Source organism: Nicotiana sylvestris, chromosome 6, assembly GCF_000393655.2.
Source record: "Nicotiana sylvestris chromosome 6, ASM39365v2, whole genome shotgun sequence".
NCBI classification, from domain to species: Eukaryota; Viridiplantae; Streptophyta; class Magnoliopsida; order Solanales; family Solanaceae; genus Nicotiana; species Nicotiana sylvestris.
The window spans coordinates 10,829,751-10,844,972 of NC_091062.1; the positions used below are offsets into that span (position 1 = coordinate 10,829,751).

A 15,222-nucleotide genomic window follows, 5' to 3' on the forward strand; every position below is an offset into this window, starting at 1 on the left:
AAATTCAAAAAATAAGTGAATTTTTTTAAAGCGAAAATGATATTTGAAAATTAAAATTGTGTTTGGACATGAATATAATTTTGGGTTGTTTTTGAAGTTTTGTGAGTGACCTGAATGAAAATTTTGAAAAAAAGCTTTTTGGAGTTTTTCAAATTTTCAAAAAATTTCAAAATTCGGAAATTTTATGGCCAAACACTGATTTCGAAAAAAGTGAAAAAATTCTTATGTCCAAACGGGCTCTTGGTTTTTCAAACAATTTTACTCACTTTTCGCTAATAAGTAACTAAATCATAGAAAGCAACTCCAAATTCTCACCAACTGATAAGCTATAGTTTACCACAGCTAAAACAATAATACATGGTCTAATCTCAAAGAGCCATCTCTGCTTGTAAAGCAGCAAGTTCATCGTCTTCAGCAGCGCGATTTTGAGGAATAGGCCGAGCAGGTTGCTTCCCTGCTGCGACAGCCCCTGTCGCAGCAGAGGCTGCAGTTGCTGGTTGAAGCAACTGCTCTTCCAATTCATCACTTTCCAATTCTTCAAGTTCTGCTTCCAATTCATCCTATAAGGGCAACAAGAGAATTCATCATAAATAAACTAGTTTTATACTAGCTGACAACCTGCCACAACTCTCCTCCTTTATTCAGGCTTGGTACCGGCAAATTTGAGCAAAATAAAAAATATGAGCTTAAATGGAGCGGCAAAAATGAGTTTAAATAAAGTGCAGAATATATAGAGTCCATCATCATAAGTTAGCTAGTTTTATGTTAGCTGTCACCCTACTACAATCCTCCTTTATTCGGGCTTGGGACTGACAAATTTGAGCAAAACCACCGTCAAAAATAAGCTTAAATGGAGCGACAAAGATGAGATTAAATCCTCTTTTATTTAGGCTTGTATAATTAATACATTCTTTTTATATTTACTTTTATATTTATTTTCTAATATCGGCTTAAATGGAGGGATATAGTCCGTTGATTCATATAGAAGACCCTAACTTACTTGAAACCGAGGACAAATTATTTTATTATAAAGAATACAAATAAAGACTGGAGGGGATAATAATAATCAGAGATATGCATGGAACCTCATCAAAGTCAGCTGCTGAACCAATAGGAGTGGTCAAAGCCTCCTGTATTTGCTTTATTTTCTCAGTTTGTTCATTTATTTCGTCCATTGTCTTGTCCACATCATCAATTTTCTTGTAAAACAGATGTATTTTAGGCGCTACAAGTTTATTAACATACTTACCACAGTTAAAAAGAGCAGATAACCTTCAAAAAAGCTTAACCAATCGCAATCAACATGTTATATGTATAAAAAAAGACAATTCAGTGCACAAGGTATCCCGCGTTCACACAGGATGAGGACCACACCCTTTAGTGACTGCTTCCACGGCTCGAACCCGTGACCTATAGGTTACATGAAGACAACTTTATTGATGCTCAAAAGCAAGCATTAGGGGCAACTTGATGCATGTTATATGTATAAAAAAGGCAGTCCGGTGCATAAGGCATTTCACTTTCACACATAGTTCGGAGAAGGACCGCATACTACTTTTACGGCTCGAACCCAAGACCTATAAGTTACACGAAGATAACTTCACTGTTGCTCCAATGCAAGCATTAGTGGCAACTTGATACATGTTATATGTATAAAAAAGGGCTGCCCGGTAAACAAGATATCTCGCGTTTACGCAGGGTGTGGAGAAGGACCACACGTCCACACCTCTTAAGGGCGCGATGTAGCTAACCTACCCTAATGCAAGCATTAGTGTCTGTTTTCACAGCTCGAACCCAAGACCTATAGGTTACACGAAGATAACTTTATTGTTGCTCCAAGGCAAGTATTAGTGGCAACTTGATGCATGTTATATGAATAAAAAAGGGTAGTGTGGTACACAATATATATTGCGTTAACGCAGGGTGTGGAGAAGGACCACACGTCCACGCCTATTAAGGGCGCGATGTAGACAACCTACCCTAACGCAAGCATTAGTGACTGCTTTCATGGCTTGAACCCGTGATCTATAGGTTACACGAAGATAACTTTAATTTACTGTTACTCCAAGGCAAGCATTAGTGGCAACTTGATGCATGTTATATTAATAAAAAAGGGCAGCTGGTGACATAAGGCATTACAGAATTCGAAGGACCGCACCCCTTAAGGATTTTGAATGTAAACAGCCTACCCTAATGTAACCATTAGTGGTTGCTTCCACGGCTCGAACTCGTGACTCATAGGTTATACGTATATAACTTTATTGTTGCTCCAAGGCAAGCATTAGCGGCAACTTGACGCATGTTATATGTATAAAAAAGGACACGCTGGTGCACAAAGCATCTCGCGCTCACATAGAATCTTGAGAAAGACCACACTCTTAGACAGCCTGCCCTGATGCAAGCATTAGTGGTTACTTCTACGGCTCGGACCCGTGATCTATAGGTTACACGGGAATAACTTTACTGTTGCTCCAAGACAATCATTAGTGATAACTTGATACATGTTACATGTATCAAGTATAGGAAAACAACAAACAATAAAAAAGAAACAAAGTAAGTTTTGTCACTTACATTGCTTTTTGCATTGCTTTCATTGTAGCGGCTGAGATTCTCAAAGCATCAAGAGTTTCAGTTGTAGCTTTAGCACTTTCTAATATTATCATCTACACATTGAAAATTTGACATGTAATTTATTTATGACAAATATAATTTTTAAGTATCACCATACAAAAAGGTTGATAATAATAAACAAGCAACCTGATCATGAATGCGAAGTTGGGAACTGCCAAGTCTTTCAATTTCCTGCTCATAAAGCTTCTTCCTCTTCAAACATTGAATAGCCGCTACAATAAAAGAACGGTAATTAAACTTCTCTTTAATTTATAAGAAGATGGAGAGCTTTGGAGCAATAGTAAAGTTGTTTCCGTATGATCTATAGGTTACGGGTTTGAGCCGTGCAAGCAGTCACTAAGGCTTGCGTTAGGGTACATCACACTTTTTGGGGTGTGGCCCTTCTCCGAACCTTGCATCATGAATGCAGGATGCTTTGTGCACCAAACTACTCTTTTTTTCCTCTTTAGTTTAGAAGAAGGCTGGAATTTCCAGATATGACAAAACAAGAATGCTTATTGCAGGACTAAAATATTATTTGACATACTTCGAATTCCGAGAGTCAAATTTTTTAATATTGATTGTGAATACAAAAATAGAGTCTTTAAGTTTATGAAAAAAATATACATACTTAAAAACTACGTTAAAGATACTATAATAAGTCATAATAATTAACAATTCAAAATATTTAAAGGCATATGAAAAAGTCGGAGTCAACGAAAAAACTCGTTTGACTCTTAAAATCCGAACACTGACACTTAAATTGGTTTGGAGGGAGTAATAGAACGTTCTTTTAGTTCACAAAAAGACTAGAAATATCCGGAAAAATCAAAGTCAGGAAAATTCTTATGCTTCCTTATAATGTACAGCAATATGAAAATATGACTACAAGCCATATGTAAAAGCTTAATATAATGAAAATATGACTATATATAAGCAAACAATTCTCAACCATACCTCTTTTATTCTTAGCTTTTCAACCTCCACAGAAACCTTCTTCAAGAATACTTTCTCTTTCTTCTCGAGATCCTCTAAATGCTAGACAATCAAGAGAAACGAAAACTTCAAATACATGCATTGTCTTAGAAATGATGATTTCTTTAACAGACTAATTTTTCAATCATTACTTTAATATTATCAAAATGACAGCATGACGCACAAAGTATCCTATATTCGTGCGGGATCCAAGGAGGAACTGTATCCCGAAAAGTGTAATGTTAGAAGGTCTCCCCAGCGCAACCGTTAGTGGTTGTTTCCTCGAACAGAAATTCTGACCATCACAAGAACAAGTACTACACTTTCGTCCAAAATTCACCAGTAGTGGCGAATCCAGTAATTTTGCAAATAGCATTCAAGGTTTAATATATATATCTATAAAAAGTAATTTTTGATCTATACTAAGTTACGTTGCTTCGACATAGCAGTTTAGGTGCCGCATCCGTGTCGACACAACACTAGTATGGGTGTGAGTATGGGATCCGTACCGGATCTGGTCAAACAATTTTGGTTACTTTAACCATGATGGACGGAAAAATTCGAGATGAGATACAATTTGATTCCCAAAATCAGAACCAAAACTAGGGTAAATTTGAGAAAATAACATACCTTCTAGGAAATCAATCATTTACTTATCTACAACTTGAGAATAAAGAAAAGAAATCCACACTTTATAAGCTATACGTAAGTATTCCACAAAATTTATCATAATTAGAGATTTTTTTATATTTTTAAATTATTTTTAGCCGGATCCTTGCACCTGTATCCGTACTAAGATCCATATCCCCGAAATCTTAGAATTTACATCTCGAAGGATCTGACCTCTAGATCCGCACCCGTGTCGGACACCGCACCCGTGTCCGAGCAACTTATGATCTATATATAGTATAATTTTTTATATACTCAATGTAATTTTCCGATAAAGAGTGATCCACTGAACACCTTTCACTCTACATGGCTACGCCACTGTGATCACCAGTGATCTCAAAATTAAAATCTTCCTTTGCTAAATCAACATCATTATAATTAAAAAGAAACCATACAAAATAAGTTAAATTAGCAACTGTTATAATTTAGAATAAATGACTAAATCGCATATATGAATTTCAAACACAGCACTATCAATTACATGATGATGTGTACCTCATTTAACTTTTCGAGAGTTGCAAGAATATTTGGTTCCTCCTTGGGTTTCCCAAGTAACCTAAACATCTTCCCAAATACAATGCAATACTAACGCCTTCTTTATTCCTGTGATGAAACCAACAAAAAAGGTAAACAAACTTTTATGAATAAAACATCCAAGAAAAAAGATTTTCTAATCGAAAACAAAATTTCAGAGATAGCATAAACCGAGGGATATAAGGTATGCGTTTGCACTATTTTCCTCGGACTCCATTTAGATAAACTTAATGTTTTTTCGGTATTCATTCAGATATTGGTATACTACACATGCAAGAATTTCTTTCCAACAACAACAACAAACCCAGTGCGAGCCCATTTGTTCTCGAAAGGATAAAGTGTATGCAGACATTTTCCCTACCTTACCTACCACTAGATTTTCTTTTCTATTTTTTTTTTCTTTTTCAATGCAAGATTTTCTTTTCAACATGCACAAGGTTCAACATGTTCACCTTGATGAACAAAATTATTCTATACTTTATCGGTGGGAGATACAGTAACGCGTGGAATTAGTCTAGGTGCGGGCAAGCTGATAAAAAAAGGCACCCCAGTTTACAAAGCCTGCATTCATGCAGGGTCCGAAGAAGGGTCGCACCGCAAAGGGTGTGATAAGCCTATCCTAATGCTTGACCGCTTCCACGACTCAAATCCGACAACTTTATCGTTTCATCACGGCTCGAATATGTGACCACCACTGCATGTACACTTTGATGGACAGAATTATTGGTGCGTGCAAACTCACTTCAACACCACAATTATTTTAAAAAAAAATCAACATGCACATGTACCTAGAAGTACGGAGTTAACCAACCTGCTATATATATGCCAATTCCTTTATGCCTATCGATCGCTCTAAGTTTGAATTATGCCTTTTCATTTACAATGGGAAAATAAAAGACTAAGGAAAGAATAACGTAGAACTAATTGGGATTTAAGCGAGAAAGCTAGAGGACGGCAACCCTAAAACTTTCTTACGTTATGTTATTATAACTTTATCTCCTTTTTCTATATTCTTATCGATTAAGAATAGGTTCCTAAGTAGGCTTTAACTTGTTTTCTATGAATATTTAAGTTAACTAAGTTGGGCATCAACATTAAACTAACCCTTTCATATTATCCCTTCGGATTCAGAGTGTCAACAAATTTTATTTGAGTATATTTTTATAAGAAATTTATATTTAAGAAATTTGTGACTTCAATTTTTGAATATGCAAAAGATAATTTTGTTGCAGAATATCGTGGGTTAACAGTACACAATCACACACAAAGCAAATAGAGAAGAAAAATCAACACAAGGATTTAACGAGGTTCGGCTAAGCCTAATCCTCGGGGCAAAAGCAGAGAAAGTTTTTCACTATGAATGAGAAGAAAAGCACAGTACCATCTCTACGATCCCCAACTATAACTGCTATATATAGATCCCAAAAGATCTCAAACATATAAGAGAAATGTTTTCCAATTTGACAAAGACCATAGCTTTTCTTTTCCCGAATCTATTAGGACAATGAGTTTTCCTAAACCTATATGAATTATGGGTTTCCAAAAAATACAAGAAAATATTTCAAGCCACAAAATAACAAATCTTCCCCTTGGTTTGAATTCTCTTTATACACAAGAGCAATGTCTCTCTACCTTGCCCTCAGCCCTCGCGAAAGCTCTATCTATTGTCGCACACATCAACCAAGTCTCGAAAATGCCTAAACTTGTTAATTGACTCAATCTCTATAGCCATAGCACTAATTCGTCGATTTGGTTTTGTACTCTGAATAACTTCTGAGTAGCTATAACACTCAAATGCATCAACGATGTCTGCAACTGCCAAAGAGAATCCCACTTAAATCGTATATCCAAGAAGATTCCCATCAACTACGTTTGCAAACTTTTGCGGTCGGTTGATCACTCTCTTCTCTCTGCCTGTTGCAAAGCTATATGGTTGTTGTTGCGCAGATGCATCAACATTATCATTTTGATCGATAGTTTGCACCTCCTCCACTTCTTCTACTTTAGAACTACTGGGCCGAGCTAGTGGAGATTCAATTTTTAGCTCTTTGCGGTCACTGGCACCACGATCTGTTTATGCTATTGCCTTCTCCCTTTGACTGTCTAGTGAGGTAGATTCATTGAATGTTAAATCCCTACTGATAGTTAGCCCTGGAGTCTTTTGATCTGTGCACCACAACCTATAACCTTTCACACCAGTTGCATACCCTACAAATATGCACTTCTTTGCCTCGGCTCAAGTTTTCCATCCCTCACATGAGCATATGCAGGACAACCAAATATCCATAAATTTGAATAATCAGCAGGCGAACGGGACCATACCTTAAAAGGAGTTTTGAACCCAATAGTTGTGGATGGAGATCCGTTGACCAAATAACAAGCTGTATTGATTGCTTCAGCCCAAAAATCTTTGCTAACACATGAGTGTGAAAGCATGCTTCATGCCATATCATAAAGTGTTCTATTCATACTTTCTGCAATACCATTTTGTTGTGGTGTTCCGACATAAGTGCGGTGTCTCACTATGCCCTCTCTGTTGTAGAAATTATCGAACTCAGAATTGCAAAATTCCAACCAATTGTCAGTTCGAAGACGCTTAACTTTTCTTTTCGTTTGCCTCTCAACCATCATCTTCCATTTAACAAATGTCGGAAATGCCTCATCTTTTATTTTCAGAAAATACACCCACATCATCCTTGAGTAATCATCAATCAAAGTCATAAAATACCTGGCACTACTCTTGAAGGGAACTCTGTTTGGATCCCACAAGTCAGAGTGTATATAATCTAACTTGTCTCTAGTCTTGTGCTCGGCCTTCTTACTGAACTGTACCCTTGTCTGTTTACCAAATGCACAATGCTCACAAAATTCAAAACTTGATTTTTGTACCCATTCAGCAAATTGTACTTACTCAATAAAGACAATCCATTATCACTCATATGGCCAAGTTGCAAGTGCCACAACTGAGACTAATTCAGATCACTTTTCCCAGAAGCTACAGTAGCTTCCCTTTCAACTATACTGGCCTGAAGATGATACAATTTAGAATGTAATTTACCCTTCATGAGTACTGTGGAGCCTTTATACACTTTAAGTGTTCCATTATCGGAGTGAAATTTATACCCTTGATCATCCAAAGTTGAAAGAGAAATTAAATTTGTCTTTATCCGAGGAACATGCCAACACTCAATATTTCTGATAATTCCGTCGAACATTCTCAATTTGATGTTACCAACCCCCTCTAGTGGTAATGGATTATCATCTCCCATGTAGACAGTCCCACTTATTTTCTTGTAAGTTGCAAACCAATTCTTGTGTGGACACAAGTGGAAAGTAGCACCAGAATCAAGAACCCAAGAAATCTTCCCATGCCTAGAAATCACAGCACAGACTTCCCTTACGCAGTCACTATCATCATAATTATTGCCATTGTCAACAATATTTACCGAATTATCTATTTTCTGCTTCCCACTTTTCTCCTTTAGCTTAGGACAATCTCTTTGTACTGACCTTGCTCCCCGCACTCATAATAGTGTTGCTTCATTGCTCTAGACTTTAATCTGGCGGTTGACTTTTTCTTGTTAAAGTCCTTTTGTTGTGTTCTTCCTCTAATCACAAGACCTTCGCCCTCAATTTTGCTGTTTGGAAAGCTCTTTTTCAACTCTTCAAATTTTAGTGCATTACTAATATCTTCTAGTGAACTGCTGTCTTTCCCATATAGTAGTGTTCGGCAAAAGTATCATAAGACGGTGGTAAAGAACATAACACAATCAAGGCCGGGAGCTCACTCTCAATTTTGATATCCACATTCTTTAGGTCCATTATAATTGAATTAAACTCATCAATGTGAGTTTTAACAGGTGTACCTTCATTCATACGGAGATTGTATAACCTCTTTTTCAGGTAGAGGCGGTTTGTTAGCGATTTCTTAGAATACAGATCTTCCAGCTTCTTCCATGCCGTTGCTGCAGAAGTTTCTTCTGCAATTTCCTGAAGAACGCTATCTGTAACGCTCATGAAGATCGCACTCAAAGCCCTCTCCTTCAGGTCTGCCTTCTTTGTCTCTTTCATCTCTTCAGAAAAATCCTTATCAATTGCTTTCCATAGCCCTTGTAACACCAGGGATGATTTCATCATAATCTTCCATAGACTGAAACTAGAACCTCCGTCAAATTTCTCTACTTCGTACTTTGTTGAAGATGATGAAGACATCTTAGCACTATATTATATGTAGAAACCCGAACTTTGCTCTGATACCAGTTGTTGCGGAATATCGTGGGTTAACTAGCACACAATCACGCACAAAGTAAATAGAGAAGAAAAATCAACACAAGGATTTAACGAGGTTCCGCTAAGCCTAATCCTCGGGGCAAAAGCAGAGAAAGTTTTACACTATGAATGAGAAGAAAAGCACAGTACCATCTCTAGGATCCCCAACTACAACCCCTATATATAGATCCCAAAAGGTCCCAAACATATAAGAGAAATGTTTCTCAATTTGACAAAGACAATAGCTTTTCCTTTCCTAAATCTATTAGGACAATGAGTTTTTCTAAACCTATAGGGACTATGGCTTTCCTAAAAATACAAGGAAATAATTCAAGCCACAAAATAACAAATTTAAATCTCATTTAAAAAAGTAATGAATAAATTCATACTAAGATGCTTTATCATGCTATTAACCGCTTAAAGATAATATATTATATAATTTATGTACAATATATGTATAATTAGTATATAATTTATATATATATATATATATATATATCGATTAGAAGAAGTAAATATTAAATTCAGTCGACTATTGTAAAGATTCCTCTTTATCCTATTAGGAATAATATTTTTAAATAATATAAAGGATATAGGGCTAAATTCACTTATGTATAATTTATAGTTGCTCAATTTTTTTATATTTGATTCATTCATATTCTTATCTCTACAAAATCATTTCCTTATCATTAAAATGTGCGGACTCCATGTTTCAGAATAATATATTCTATCCGTTTTAATTTTTGTGACACAATTTTCTTATTAGCTTGTTCCAAATAAAATGACATATTTTTCTATTTAAAAATAATTTAACTTAAAGTTTTTAATTTTATCCTTAATAAGAAATTTTATTGTCATACAAACAATATGACCCACATAGCTTTTATCTTTTAAGCTTTTAAGATCATAAGTTTTAACGGTCCTTTTTTAATACCGAGTCAAACTATATCTCATAAATTAAAAATAAATTGTACCTATTACTATGATGTAAATTTACACTTGGTAAAATGACCTCGTAGCCACTTAAACTTGCATCGATTTGCCATCCCGATATATAAACTTCTATTTTTTTTATTTTGACACTAGTTGATGAACTGAATACAAATAAACACATCTGACTGAACGCGTTATTCACTCACTTTGACATGATTGACATGTCATATACTAAGCCTTTTTATTCTTTGACATGTGTAATCTGTGGGTCCTACTTTAAAAAAAAGTTATTTTAACAGATTTTTATTCTCCTCCTCTTTAAAAAAATCAATTTTGTCTTCTTCTTCGTAGTCAAAGCTCCTAACGATCCACCACCATTCCACCATATTCAATACTCATCCATCATCAACTTTTTTTCCATTTGCTTCATCTTAAAAATTTCCCTCTTAAAAGACCTCCTAATTAGTAAAATTAGTCATTGCCTCAACGAGTCACTATTGAAAGGCCGGGTTTTTTTTTGTCGTGGACAATCCCTCAGACAAGAAAAAATTAAAGATGATATTCATTTTAATTTTTTGCAGTGAAGCTTTTAATGAGGAAAAATAGTTATCTATTTTGATTTCCATGTATGATGTATTTTTGGGTATTTTTCAGCAGTTTTAATGGGGAAGGAGACATAGGTTAGTAAGTCTAGCAGATATTGTGATGCTTGGGAAGCCAGACCATTGATTTATTTGAAATATTTTTATGGAGAATAGGTGCGCCATTGTTGTTCAGTAAAGAGCTTCAAGGCCTCTAATGGAAATGTAAAAGAAAAAAAAGAGAAACAGAAGGACACGTAATGTTGGGGTAAAGAAAAGAAAAGAAAGAGAAAGGCGATGGAAAGATGGGGTTTTTATTCTTTTTTACTTTTTATCTTATCTTTTCATTTTTAACTACTCAAGCAAATTGCTTTCACGCATCTGACTTGCGTGCAGTGGCAAAGTCAAAAATTTCATTTAGGATGTTCAAACTTGAAATAAGTAAAAAAAAAATCCGATAAAAGGTGTTCAATATATGTTATATACCATTAAAATTTAATATTTTATCTATATATACAGTATAATTTTTCGACTAATAATGGTCAGTTGACCACCCTTAGGCTTATATACCTTCGCCTGTCACGACCCGGATTTCCCACCCTCGGGAGTCGTGATGGCGCCTACTAGTGAAAGCTAGGCAAGCCAACCAACTGACCTATTTACTATGTTTCCATTTTTAATCCGATAGCAGTTAAGAGCCAACAATTAGATAACAACAAAATTGAATAAGCGGAAGGCTGCATTGTAAAGTTTTAATAATACTACAAATACCAATCCATAACAAATCTACCCAAGACTAGTGTCACAATTTCACAGACTATCTAGGAGTACTACAAATAAAGGTATGAAAGAAATAAATACAACACTGTCTCTGGAAATACATAAAAGAAACAAGAATAGTAGGTAGAAGGAGGAGCCAAGGCCTGCGGACGCCTGCGGGACTACCTCGGGTCGCCTGCTGAACAAGAAACAACAATCTCACTGCGGTCCGAAGTCTACATCACTGTGATCTGCACAAAATAGTGTAGAGTATAGTATCAGCACAACAAACCCTATGTGCTGGTAAGTGCTTGGTCTAACCTCGGCGAAGTAGTGACCAGGCTAGGACCAGACTACCAATTAAACCTGTGCAGTTATATTATATACAACGGAAATAAAACAAAAATAAACAATTAAAGATGGGATGGGGACATACTGAGGGAAATATCATTTATCAAAAGTAATTCAATAGAAAATCATAAAGACCATTTAGAATTCACAACAAAAGAATAAGGAAATCATAACCAATCATTAAACACTTTTATTATCTACCTTTGCGGCACACAACCCGATCCAAATTATAAAAATACTGTTGCGATGTGCAACCCAATCCATATCATTTATCACTGTTGTGGTGTGCAACCCGATCCAATTATATTGTTGTTGCAACGTACAACCCGATCCAATTATATTATTGTTGCGTCGTGCAACCTGATCCAAACATAATATTGTTGCGGTGTGCAACCCGATCCAAATGTAATATTATTGCGGCGTGCAACCCAATCCACATATACAGTTCAACACCACTCACAAAGAGAGTCCCGGCAAGGGATCAATAAAGAAACAACACTATTCCAGCAAGGGAATCGACAGTATAAGTAAATACGTCCCGGCAAGGGAAAATCAACTATAACCAGACTTGTTCCAACATCTAACTTCCTCAACTAGCACCAATACTCAATCATAAGTAATTTCCACGAGAATAATCATAATCCTTGCTCAACACAGAGAATCAACAACTTAGGCATTCATAGTATTTATTAAAAACACAGTAATTTCAATTTAAGACTCACGGTCATGCTTGACACCAACGTATAGATACTCATCACCATGCCTATACATCATACTCAACAAGTAATACGTAGCAAATATGACACAACTCCTAATCCCTCAAGTTAAGGTTAGACCAAACACTTGCCTCGATGCCACAAACACAACTCAAGCCTCAGCTATTGCTTTACCTCTTGATTCCACCACCAACTCACTCGTATCTAGCCACAAGTTACTTAATTATATTAATAAATGCTAAATGAATCAATTCTAATGCATGGAAATAAGTTTTCTAAAGTATTTCCCAAAAAGTTAAAACTCGACCCCGGGCCCGCTTGGTCCAAACCCGAAATTTGAACCAAAACCCGATTACCCATTCACCCCCAAGCCCGGATATATGATTGGTTTTGGAATCCGACCTCAATTTGAGGTCTAAATCCCCAAATTTTAATATTCTTACGTTTTTCCCAAAATTCCCAATTCCACCATGAAAACCCTAGATTCTAGGATGAAATCTTGCAAAAAGAAGTTAGGGAGTAAAGAAAAAGAGTTAGAAATCACTTACTAATGTTTTGCAGAAGAAAGGTTGTTTGAAAAATCGCCTCTTATGTTTTTGGGGTTTTGAAAAATGAGAAGTGACTAAAAATCCCGTTTAAATATACCCCTCTCAGACCCTCTGTGCGGATCGCACAAAAAGGAGTGCGGCCGCGGAGCTCACAATGTTGATTGCGGTGACATACTTTATTATTTTAGCCATAAATTTCTCTTAAGATGTCCAAATTATGATTTCTTTACTTTTCTGCAAACTAGACACGAAGGGCTACAACTTTCATTTTAGAAACATCTCAAAATTCCTTGTAGATCAAAAGATATAGGCTTCCGAAGTCAGACCAGTGAATCTGCGGATTCTTCTTCATTGCGGACCGCACAAAATCTAGTGCGGCCGCAAAGGCCCCTCCGCAGTCAGCACAAAATCATTGCGGACCGCACTGGCGGGTTCAGAGATTTGCAACATCTCTGAACCTGCAACAACTATATTTTAAGCCTAAAACATCTCGGAACCTACTTGAAACTCACCCGAGGCCTCGGGACTTCAAACCAAATGTGCATACTTACTCAAAAATATCATATGGACCTACTCATGCGATCACATCATCAAAATAACATGTAAAACCATGAATTAAACCTTAAAACTCATCATTTTCATCAAGAACACTTAAAATTCATAACTCTTCAACCGGAAGTCCAACTCACGTCAAAAACTTCATTTTTTGCCAAATTTCACAGTTATCTTTTAAATACTATAACAAGTTTGTACTGGGCTCCAGAACCAAAATACGGGGCCGATACCCATGGTTTCAAACATTAATTCTTTTCTTCATTTCTTAGATAATTCAGCAAAACAATTTCATTCAAAAATTGATTTCTAAGGCTTGGGACCTTGGAATTCATTTTCGGGCATACGCCCAAGTCCCATATTTTACTACGAACCTCCGGGATCGTCAGAACACGGATCCAGGTCCGTTTGCTCAAAATATTGACCAAAGTCAACCAAAATCAAAATTTTAACTCTAGAAATTTCTATTTCTCTTTTTTCACATATAAGGCTTTCCGGATATAGGTCCGGTCCATGCACGCAAATTAAGGTGAGGTAAAAAGGAGGTTTTTAGGCCTCAGAATACTGAATTTGTTTCTAAAATAAGTGATGACCTTTTGGGTCATGACATCGCTGATAACTAGGGATTTTGATACATTTTATACTCATTCTTGCTTATGATTTGATTAGAAATTCACACAAAATAGTTTCGAAAGGCTCACAAGTTGTGCTTAATAGCATGTTTGATCAAAAAAGTGACAAACTATCAAAGATCAGCTCAAAAAGGAGTGAAACTTGCACAAGTCCCAAGACAAGACAAAGCTCAGGCAAAACAGGCGTAGTGCGGCTGCACACCATTTTGTGCGGTCCGCACTTGGGGATTCAGAGAGGTTGACATTCAGGCACAAAGGCAATATGGCCGCACTAGGTTTTGTGCGGTTCGCACTGAAAGTTAATGCGGTCGCACTTGATTTAGTGCGGTCCGCAGACCCATGAATCAGAGAGATGCCAGTTTTGAAGTTTCAAGCCAATGCGGTCCGCAGTCCATTCTGTGTAGACCGCACTAGAAGCCTTTACGGCCGCAGTCCGTTCTTTGCGGTCCGCATTGCCTGAGTTCAAAGAGTTGGATTTTTAAGTCAAGAGCCCTAGTGTGGCCGCACTCCATTTTATGCGGTTTGCACTAACCCCGCAGGGGCATTTTTGTTCAGATTTTTCAGCTTAGTATAAATAGCTTCTTTTCCCATTTTTAGGGTACCAGATAGTTTTGTAACGTAGCTGCACTCGTGGGTTTGACTTTCTTAGCTATTTTTGGGCAATTTTATCTACTTTTGATCATTGAATTTTGTTATTTACCTTAGTGATTAATTAATATGAGTTGTTCTTCATCTATTTCTTGCTTTTCTTCTTTAGTTATGAGTAGCTAGACCCATAAACTAGGGTTGTGGCTCAACCCTAGTGTGGGTAATTGATGGGTCTTGTATTTTAGGGCTAGATTGACTATGGATGTTTGATATTTGGGCCAATTTCATGGTTAATTGCTGAATTAATGGTTGCAAACACTAGTTTGTGCTTAGTTGACTAGGTCTCTTCTTGATAAAGAGAGCCTAAGTCTCCGAGATTGGTCCAACAAGGAATTGGGGCGCACTCAAGAGATTGATAACCCCAATTAAAGGGTTAAATCTCGAGAGAGTAATACCCGACTTGAACCTGAGTTGTTTGTGCAAATTTGCATACCCAATTGGTCTT

The 15,222-nt window shown here is 36.5% G+C and overlaps 1 protein-coding gene across 1 annotated transcript; it reads right to left on the minus strand.

The window, feature by feature from the left end:
* Positions 1–217: 217 nt before the first annotated feature.
* On the minus strand, positions 218–4,818 carry LOC104218612 (vacuolar protein sorting-associated protein 32 homolog 2). The gene is made up of 6 exons (XM_009769448.2): positions 4,750–4,818; positions 3,568–3,648; positions 2,758–2,868; positions 2,574–2,663; positions 1,086–1,202; positions 218–560 (listed from the first exon to the last, which is right to left on the minus strand). Exons 1-6 carry the CDS (start codon positions 4,816–4,818, stop codon positions 369–371), a joined length of 660 nt encoding a protein of 219 aa, XP_009767750.1. The 3' UTR covers positions 218–368.
* Positions 4,819–15,222: the final 10,404 nt, after the last annotated feature.